The sequence below is a fragment of the Zerene cesonia genome, chromosome 24 (genome assembly GCF_012273895.1).
Source record: "Zerene cesonia ecotype Mississippi chromosome 24, Zerene_cesonia_1.1, whole genome shotgun sequence".
NCBI classification, from domain to species: Eukaryota; Metazoa; Arthropoda; class Insecta; order Lepidoptera; family Pieridae; genus Zerene; species Zerene cesonia.
In genome coordinates, this window is record NC_052125.1 from 1,074,500 (window position 1) to 1,085,086 (window position 10,587).

The following is a 10,587-nucleotide window of genomic DNA, read 5'->3' on the forward strand; positions in this document are numbered from 1 at the left end:
TAAAGACTTTTTAACGTCTTCAATGGGGAGATTGTACTGACACGGAGAGTCTCCCCGTGACCACGCTCGCTGTAAAGTGTTCGAAACGTCGGGTTAATAATATAAAGAATGAATCGCGTTTAAAATCCGTTAAAAAGTCTAATTTCTAAATATATTTTCAACCGGTCCACATAACAATAATTATTAAAAAACACCCTTTCAGATTAGACCCCACCTTCCGCGGTAAAGGCCTCTGCGAATTAATGACCAAACCGATAGAAGCCTTCGACATACGTCACGATTTTGTAGACGATAAGGACTATGATTTCTATGAGCTCGACCGGAATAGCTTGGAACCCAATTGTCCAGAAACTCTCAGGGGGCCGGGGCTCTTGCATTCTGGTTTTTTATCATCAAAACCAAAGGGCAGTGAGAGGGTAGATTGGTATGACGCTGGGTACCGTGGCTATAATAGACATGACGAAAAACAGCATTATACTCAGCATAAGCGATATGAAGACCAGTTCTATGTGCCCTATCAGATTGGTAAGTTGAGTACAATTTCGTATAATATAAATTACTAGCTACGCCACGCGGTTTCACCCGCGTATTTCGGGATGAAAAGTTGCCTGTATATTATTCCAGGTGTCCAGCTGTCTACATACCAAATTTCATTGCAATCGGTTCTGTAGTTTTTGCGTGAAAGAGCAGCAAACACACACACATCTCTACAAATTTTCGCATGTATAATATTAGTAGGATAGTAGGATAGGATCTGCGATTTAATATTGTATAGACTAGTATTTAAAATAAAGCAGTAATTCTTCCTTTTCAAACTGATATCACAGATAATTAAATTGTTACTGCATAAATTATTTACCACAGATTAAATAGGCCAACGACGATCACAGATAACATAATAGTATATTCTGATATAAAATAAGTTGAATGAAATCAGGTGACTACATAAAGTTAAATGAAAGAGAAGAAAATGGAACATTGTTATTTGACTTCCTCCATTAGAATATAGGAGTGGAGTTCGAAGTATATCCTACTTAATATTATAAACGCAAAACTTTCTAAGTATGTATGGATATTTGTTACTCTTTCATGCAAAAACTACTGAACCGATTGCAATGAAATTTGGTACGCAGGTGGTAAGGCAACTCTTTATACCGCTATCCCTACGGGATACGGACTTACACGGGTGAAACCGCGGGCCGCAGCTAGTAATAACAATAATTTTCTAGGAGTCAGCAGAAGCGATGAGAAAGAAACCCACAGTCACCACGCCAATCACGATTCACACTATAAGAACCAAAACCACAAATCATACAGTCACTGGGGGCTGGATGACACCAAATATTATGGGGTGAAACATGGCACAAATGCTGATTTCGATTACCAGAGTCTAGGGAAAGGCCATGATTATGGATATGGTTACGGATCCTGGAAAAGGGGGAGGTGGAACTCTTCTGGTGAGAGCTGGAGTAGGTGGGACGAGATGGGCCGGATCGATGATGGTGATGACGGGGTGAAAGGTGAGCTTTTTGTTAATAAAAAGGTTGGAGAATAGATGGGGCATACGGTATATAGTAAAATCTTATTATATTGTATCAAAAAGGGTTGACTATTAGATATGTCGGATATCAATTGTGTTTTAATTGCTGGATTTTCCTTTATATCACTACCAGCAAACGAGCAGGCGATGCACCTGGTGGTAAGTGATCGCCGCCGCCCATAAGCCATCACAAGGTTAGGGTATGGCGATTGATTTGCCGGCGTTTTAAGAATTTATGGGCTCTTGGAAGGAGTCCATATCAAGCAAGATGGAAATACCGACAGCTGTTCGACAGTTTTGTGGTTCTAGGCAGAAAATGCCGCGAATAGCGCACAGTCGTTGAAGACCACTCATCCAGGTGATGCGGATGGTATTTCAGCTTGAATTTAAATAAATGAATAATTGTCAATTAAGACACAGATATCGCTTTTCACAACTTGTCAAGACTCGTTTAGCTATCGAATCCTATAAAATGTCGAATCACTTAGATACGTGGCGCATTCGTGGCGAGCCGCTACATAACCTTTCTCTTCAATCGCTCTATCTATTAAAAAGTGTAGCCGGTATGTATGTATGTACGTGGAACCTCGTAGACTGCTCGTCCCGGCGCAGCGCGGGCATGTCGCTGGCGGCGGGCGCGGTGCGGCGCGCGCTCGCCGCGCGGAGCGTGCTCGACTGCGAGGCGGCGTGCTTCGCCGAGCGAGACTTCAAGTGTGTCTCCTATAGCTACCGGTGAGCGCTACTGTATGCTTAAAGTAATTTATCTCAATGTAAAGAAAAGCCTTGGTAGCGTAAGCACTGTTTTTATGTAATTCATCATCATCAGCCCATATATGTTCCCACTGCTGGGACACAGGCCTCCTATGAGGGTTCAGGCCATAATCCACCACCCTGGCCAAGTGCGGGTTGGCAGATGTCACATGTCGTCGAACTTTTAATTCTTGGACATGCCGGTTTCCTCACGATGTTTTCCTTCACCGTTTAAGTAGTGGTGATGTAATCCACATGCGCAGATTAATTGAAAAATCAGTTTATTTCCTGCACGCTCGCCCGGTCTCGAACCCCGACTTATCGATTTTGAAGTCCAAGGTTCTCACCACTGAGCCACCACTGCTTTTTTATGTAATTGTTTATATGTAATTGTTGGGAGGGGGTGGGGGAGGGAGGGGGTGAGAATGTTAATATTTTTTTGTGAGTGGGGGGTGAGATATTTACGTGTGATTCTGGTACTATTAGAGCGGGCTTTAGGCCCGTTCTAATAGTACGATACAATTTACTAGCTGTTGCCCGCGGCTCCGTTTGCATGTAGGTCCGCGTAACCTGTGGAAACTATAATTATCCTGACCTTATTATAAGTTTTTTTATAATGCAAAAGGCAACAACATTGGGACTGAGGTAGAGATAAATAATAAAGAAACATAATTAAAATTATAAATAAAAGCATGCTTTAATGATAGATTTAACTCGATTGTCCAACTTGCGTTTTCTTACTACAAAAAAAGAAATTTTCTTTCCATCAAAAGGATACTAATTTCTTTTCTCCTTTTACATTTCATTCACCCGACAGGTACTCCAGTCCATCATCATCAGACAACTGCTTCCTCAGCGAGCGGCCGTACAAAGCACTGCAGATGGCGAGCGACAGCGGCTCGGACGTGTACGCGATGCCTCAGCACACGGGCTGTCACACCGTCAGCACCAAGCCTTGGGTTGAAAGCGGTGAGCTGTAACTGACTATCACTTCAAGAAAAGAGCGTATATGTCTCTGAACGGCCGGCAAAGCACTTGTAACTCTAGTGTTGCAAGTGTTTATGGGCGGTGGTGACCACTTAACATCAGGTGGCCCACCTGCTCCTTTGCTTGCTCTGCCATAAAAAAAATATATATTTTCTTGTGTTTGATTTTACGTATTATACATGTAGAAACTAAAAAGTTTTTAACGGATTTTTAACGCGATTTATTCATTATATTATTAACGCGACGTTTCGAACACTTTGCAGCGAGCGTGGTCACGGGAAAAATAAATGAATGAACTAATGAATAAATTAACTTTAATTTTAAGGTTAAAAATAAAGTACTTCATTGGCTATTGTCCCGATCATATGAAGAAACTGAAGAAATTATAAAATTTACCCTCTAATATTTAGATATCTCTCACATACACACACACACACGCACGCACACTTACATATTCACAAATACATTATATTTCCTCTCACATACTCAGCAGCAATATTTAGTTTAAAATCTTAGATATGTATATTTTTTCTATTTTAATCTTAATATCTATTTGTTAAATTGTAAATTTGTGGAACATATTTCTTAAATGGAGGCGGGCGTTGACACCTGTGCCACAGCTAAACAAGCTTTTATGGGTGTCATCGTTAATTTTGGTTTAAGTGCACTATGTAATTTCGTTCCAAATAAACAATTTTTGAATTTTGAATTTGAATAAATCGCGTTTAAAATCCGTTAAAAAGTTTTTAATTTCTGACTATCACTTGGTTAGCAAGCGGTTAGATAGAAAATCGACTGACTTTATTGGCATTGCAGGGATTGGATTGACTATATAGGTATATAATATGTGAAGATCTGACTGACTATTAAGGTTTCTGCAAAGATCTTACATACTATATGCACAAATATGTAGTTGTTAAAAGATCTCAGTGTGCGCACAGCTTGCCAACTATATAGGTATATAGGTATTTCTAAAATAATTTATAGATAGCTGTACAAAGATTTGACTAACGGTTGACGGTTGATGACTGATATAGGTTTCTGTCTAAATATCTGAATGACAATATAGATAGCTGTGCCAAGATCTGACTGACTATATGCATTTTCCTAGAAGGTCGTCTGGTAGAGATTTTGTACAATAATCCTATTGTTGCTGTGTTTCATTTGTATTGTTTTTCTTGGTGTACAATAAAGAGTTAATTATAATTATTATATGGAATGCTGTGCACAACAAAACGAAACAGACAAAACAAACTGATAGAAACATATTGCAGAATGTTTCTGGCACGTCCGCTCCGGGGCGGCGGTGTGGGGCGGCGCGGCGCGCGCGGCGCTCAGCGTGAGCGGGCTCGGCGCGTGCGAGGCGGAGTGCATCCGGGCACACAACTTCTTCTGCAGGGGGTTCAGTTTTAGGTAATTTATAGATTTCGTGGTATATTTTAGACTTTTTAAGTGTTCTTCTGCAGGGGGTTCAGTTTTAGGTGATGTGCTATACTTATCGTGATATATTTTAGACTTTTTAAAGTGTTCTTCTGCAGGGGGTTCAGTTTTAGGTGATGTGCTATACTTATCGTGATATATTTTAGACTTTTTAGAGTATATAATTTTAACCGACTTGAAAAGGAGGCGTTTTATAGTTTTCGTGGTGGATTTTAGACTGTTGAGAGTGGTAAATTGTATATAAATTATAGTTTTCGTGATTAGATTTAAGACTGGTAAAATGTATTTTCGACTGACTTGAAAAAATGAGGTTTTCTTTTGTTTTGCGTCTGTTACTTTTACAGTGTCTGTAAAAGTACTGTTAGTAATTAATTACTCTGTCTTTTTTTTTAATTTTTTAAAATTAAAATTAATTACTCTTAAGTAATTACTCTGTCTACAGAGTTGCGTGAAGCGATTTTAATGATTCTTATTTTATTTTAAAGATTTTAAAATTAGTTTTATAAGATAATTTGAGTTTGTCTTTTGAGTGCATTTCAATAAAAATATGTACGAACATTCAAATATTCAACACAACAAACGAGTTAATATTATAATTTGATTAACTTTTAGATTCGAAGCACCAACAATAGGTGATGATCTCGCGAACTGCATCCTCACTTCATCACCACCTACATCACTAGATCCGGGTGGTGTTGGAGGCGGTCTCCACGCAGCCTCCCATGAGCTATACGCGCGTGGTAATTACGGAAGAGGATGTGAACCAGCACTATATGATGATGTGCAACATAAGGACGCACGTAAGGATTTTTTTTTAAATCTATGAATGTTAATTACTAAATTAATGATAATATAAATATTGCCTAGATCAATTTAGTTAAAAAAGCAGAAAATAACAGTCTTATAATTCAATTATTTATTTATTTATTTATTTATTTATTATTTATTTATTTGAAGGTTTGACAGATAACAAGTATACATCACATCAAACTTAATGCTAAGTGTATAATTTTTTGTAGGTAAACACCACATGCAACAAAAAAAAGAATAAAATTTACATTATAATGTTATTTTTAAGTTTTGAATATTAAAAGAATAAGAAAATACGAATTGCATTTAATCTAACCTAACCCTGAACTGCTGGTACCTCCTTCGAATTTAAATGGAATACAATGTAAGACCACTCTACACTGTAATGGTTCCTTGAGTAACCACATCCCTAAGATTACCGTGCCCATGTCCTTTTCCTTACCCTTCCTAGTCCTTTCCTTTAATCCCTTCGTCAATCCTTCCATTAAATCCGATTCTAATGTGAAGTCGGCAATCCGTTTGTAGAGGAGTAAGGTCTACAATCGACCTTATGCCTCTCCAAATGCCCATGGGCGGTGGTAGCGCTTACCATCAGGCGACCCACCAGCTCCATTACCGATTGTGACATTAAAAAAAAAAGTATAATTTTATTGTGGGAGTCGAGCACGCTTCGGCACGAATTGGGCCAGCTCGCACCGGGAGAGTACCACACCCCCACAGAAAACCGGCGTGAAATAGTGGTATGCCACTGTGTTTCGTACGGTGAGTGGGGGAGCCGGAGGCCCGTTTCCTTTTCCTCACCCGTCCTAGTCCATTCCTTCTTTCCAGTCATCAATCCTTTCCTTATTCCTTGTCCTTTAAAGCGGGCAGCGCATTCACAGACGTACGAACTTTGCGAATGTTTATGGGCGGTGGTGATCGCTTACCATCAGGCGAACCACCAGCTCAGCTGCCCGCTATGACATGAAAAAAAAAATAAATAAAAATAATTGTTTACGTTAACTCTAAATGTCATTTAGACTTTAGAAGTTGTTTTTCAAGCAAGAGCGTATGTGGTAACGTTATAGAATGCTACTTGCAATACGACAACTCCGCCAAGCTGACGCCGAGCGCGGTGCGCGGGCAGGCGCGGGTGCGAGACGAGCGAGCTTGCGGGAAGGCCTGCACGGATGCGCCGTTCAGATGCCTTAGCTTTTCCTACAAGTGAGTCTTATATGATTAGGCTATATAAACATTTACTATTTTATATAATTGCCTGAAAGATCATTCTTTAGTGATAAGGCCGCATACTATGCTGGTCTAGTTATTTCTTTTTTAATTTTAAAAATCTTTCTGTATCATCATCATCAGCCTCATCTGCTGGGACACAGGCCTCCTATGAGGGTTCAGGCCATAATCCACCACGCTGGCCAAGTGCGGGTTGGCAGATGTCACATGTCGTCGAACTTTTTGATTCTTGGACATGCCGGTTTCCTCACGATGTTTTCCTTCACGTTTTTTTTCACCTTTCTGTATACCACCACAATAAAGTGTAATAAACAAAAAAAAGATTATAGATTTTGTGTTTACAATTAATGACGTAAATTTTTGGTTTAATTTTGAGAGTTCTGTACAATACAAGTTTAGTTATTCTTATTTTTTGATAAAATTGACTTTTGTATTTGTTGAATAATAAATGAAATAAGATGACTACGCCATCCTTGTTTCCTTACTGATATTATAAATTTATGTTTGTTTGTCTTTCATTCACGTCGCAACTGAGCGATTTCATGACACGATTCTTGTCTGGAGATAGTTGTCAGGCTGTAACATCTTATTCCCATGAGAATTTCCTTTGACGCAAGGGGTTGTTTTGCGTGAAAACATTACAAACATACAAAAACGCAGTTTCGTTGATAATATAAATGTTTATTTATATGAAACTGTTATATTTCCCACTTCGTAGCGCCAACGCACCGCCAGCTACAGACAACTGCTTACTGTCGGAGATACGTCTGTTTGATTTACATCGGGGCGTGGACTACGTGCACTCTGGGGACGATCTGTTGTTCGCGTTTGATTTGTTCAATGGCCAGTGTTGGCGGAAAGTGTACGGTCAGCATGAGTGAGTGTTGTTTTATTTATATTTGCTTTATTATTTTTGTTTTATAGCATTTAAGTGTTTTATCTGTGAGGGTCTCTTGGGTTTTTGGGGGATTACGGTGTAAAAAAAGGTGTGTGTGCGATTCACACACGATAGAAGTGAAACTTCAGTAAATCGACAAAAGAATGAGATGAATATATATAAAACTAGCTGCACCCGGCAAACGCTGTTCTGCCTTACTCTTATCCTTTAGGGGTATGAAATATAGATGTTGGCCGATTCTCACACATACCCAATATACACACAAAATTTCAGAAGAATCGGTCCAGCCGTTTCGGAGGAGTTTGGCAACGAAAACTGTGACACGAGAATTTTATATATTAGACTAGCTGCGCCCCGCGGTTTCACCCGCGTAAGTCCGTATCCCGTAGGAATATCGGGATAAAAAATAGATGTTAGCCGATTCTCAGACCTACCCAATATGCTTACCAAATTTCAGAGGAATCGGTCAAGCCGTTTCGGAGGAGTATGGCAACGAAAACTGTGACACGAGAATTTTATATATATAGACTAGCTGCACCCGGCAAACGCTGTTCTGCCTTACTCTTATCATTTAGGGGTATGAAAAATAGATGTTAGCCGATTCTCAAACATGCCCGATATGCACACAAAATTTCATCAAAATCGGTCACACCGTTTCGGAGGAGTATGGCAACGAAAACTGTGACACGAGAATTTTATATATATAGATATAAAATATAAAATAGTGTGTATATTTCTGTCTCATTCTTTGCCGGCTTCGTTCTACACATTTTTTACTTGTGTTTCTTACCTGTCGTTTTTTCCGTTGCATCAGGTTTGAAATCACAACGATTCTAAAGAAGTTTCACTTCAAAAATTTTGTTTTGTTGCATTCAAGTGTTTTATCAGGTCTTTGGGGTGTGAGAGGTGTCAGGCATTGCATCGGTTCAGTGAATGACGCGGGGTCTACTCGACTCTTGAATAAAATCTTACTTTATTGATTTGTTTTATTGATTCGTATGTTTGTTTGTACGGCTGAAACGAATCGACTGGAATAAAAGGAATTTATATTCTTCATTGCTAGTATACTATCCAAAGTAGTTCAGTTGTTTCAATGAAACTATTAAGGTCATTACTGAAATATTATAAATTAAGATCTATTACGTCTGTAAAATTCCCCAATACTAAGGTTATCATATATCACATTGATCAGTTAAGTATTTATAATATTTTTTGTTTTTATTTAAAGAGTACCAACATTGGAAATACCACATCCTCTGAATCCTACTATAGAAGAACATTACCCTGGAATTCGACCTGACCCACCCTCAGCGCCCGGTGTGTAAAAATATTTTATAATATATTGATTTAACTCTTCCTGGAGATAATGCATTTTGTGAGCAAATCTAAAAGACTAATAATATTTATTTTGTCCAACAAAAATGTCTGACCAATTAAGAGAAAAAAACTACAGCCAATAATTTATATATTAAGAGTTACTAATATTTAAGTCCATGTTAAGAAGCATCAGAACTAAAGCAACTTAAATAAACAAATTATTTCAATAACAAACATAATTTGTTTTCAGAAACATATATAACGGGTCCAAGTGGTCCCGGTTACCCATCTGGGCCATCGTCCAAACCCATAGAATCCAGTTATAAACCTAGCTACGAACCCATACCCAGTTATTTACCAGACAGTGGTCCAAGTGGGCCAAGTGGACCAAGTGGTCCAAATAAACCTGACTACGAACCTAGACCCAGTTATTTACCTGACAGTGGTCCTATATCTAGCCCAAGTGGTCCAACTGGACCCTATGTACCTTCTAGTTCTTATGGATCTACTGGACCTGTTAGACCTGAAGCTGTAATACCTATTCGACCTGATATACATCCTGCAAGACCTATAGGTCCTACTGGACCTACAGAAACTGGTCCAGGTCTAAAACCATACCCAGACTTTGATTATAAACCTAGTTTCAAACCAGTGCCAGAACCGTATAAACCTATTCGTAAACCATACAAACCACACGAGCCTGGTTTCAGACCAGGTTATGAAACAAAACCTGGTTATCTGCCAGAGAAACCTGGTTACAGGCCAGTTGAAAGACCTTATGTTAAGCCATCGAGACCTAATTTAGTTGGAGGCGGCGATGAATTAAGTAAGTTTTGTTTATAATATTATTATAGTAATACTAGCTGCGCCCTGCGGTTTCACCCGCGTAAGTCCGTATCACGTAGGAATATTGGGGTAAAAAGTTGCCTATATGTTATTCCAGTTGTCCAGCTGTCTACGTACCAAATTTCATTGCAATCGGTTTAGTAGTTTTTGCGTGAAAGAGCAACAAACACACATATATATCCTTACAAACTTTCGCATTTATAATATGATGAGTAGCAGGATAGGAAGTAGAATTCTTGTTATGATGAACGAGATGGGATCGCCAAGACAATATAATTTCCTTACGTATATCTACATCTAAACTAATATTATAAAGAGGAAGAATTTGTATTTTTGTTTGTTTGTAATGGATAAACTCGAAAACTACTGGACCGATTTTGAAAATTCTTTCACCATTAGAAAGCTGCAACTTCACTGATTGACATAGGCTATATATGTAACACGGGTGAAGCTGGGGCGGACTGCTAGTTCTGTATAAGAGCACGTGAGACAATTTAGATGAATTTAGATTTTATAAAATTGTAGTCTATTTTTCAGTACATTATTTATTTATTTTCAACCTTTACATATACATGTCCATATATCTGACAGTCACTTTTATTTAAATAACTATTTACATGTGTTTTTCAATAAATAAATTGGATTTTAACCTACACTTCAATCAAAACAGTATCATCATCATATCGCCATTACACCGTGTCCGGGTTCCCTTGCCGGCGCGGTACAACGTGCGAGCAGAACCGCATCGCGGGACACTGGGCCTGCGAGCCCG

The 10,587-nt window shown here is 38.8% G+C and overlaps 1 protein-coding gene across 1 annotated transcript in view; it reads left to right on the forward strand.

The window, feature by feature from the left end:
- LOC119836339 overlaps window positions 1-10,587 on the forward strand; it is a 32,570-nt gene that overhangs the window by 18,429 nt on the left and 3,554 nt on the right. Inside the window, exons 5-15 of the mRNA XM_038361641.1 lie at window positions 203-525; window positions 1,230-1,520; window positions 2,134-2,272; window positions 3,108-3,259; window positions 4,552-4,690; window positions 5,330-5,517; window positions 6,595-6,730; window positions 7,473-7,631; window positions 8,881-8,969; window positions 9,220-9,795; window positions 10,486-10,587. Coding sequence (XP_038217569.1) covers window positions 203-525; window positions 1,230-1,520; window positions 2,134-2,272; window positions 3,108-3,259; window positions 4,552-4,690; window positions 5,330-5,517; window positions 6,595-6,730; window positions 7,473-7,631; window positions 8,881-8,969; window positions 9,220-9,795; window positions 10,486-10,587 — 2,294 coding nt within the window. The remainder of the gene's footprint in view (window positions 1-202; window positions 526-1,229; window positions 1,521-2,133; window positions 2,273-3,107; window positions 3,260-4,551; window positions 4,691-5,329; window positions 5,518-6,594; window positions 6,731-7,472; window positions 7,632-8,880; window positions 8,970-9,219; window positions 9,796-10,485) is intronic.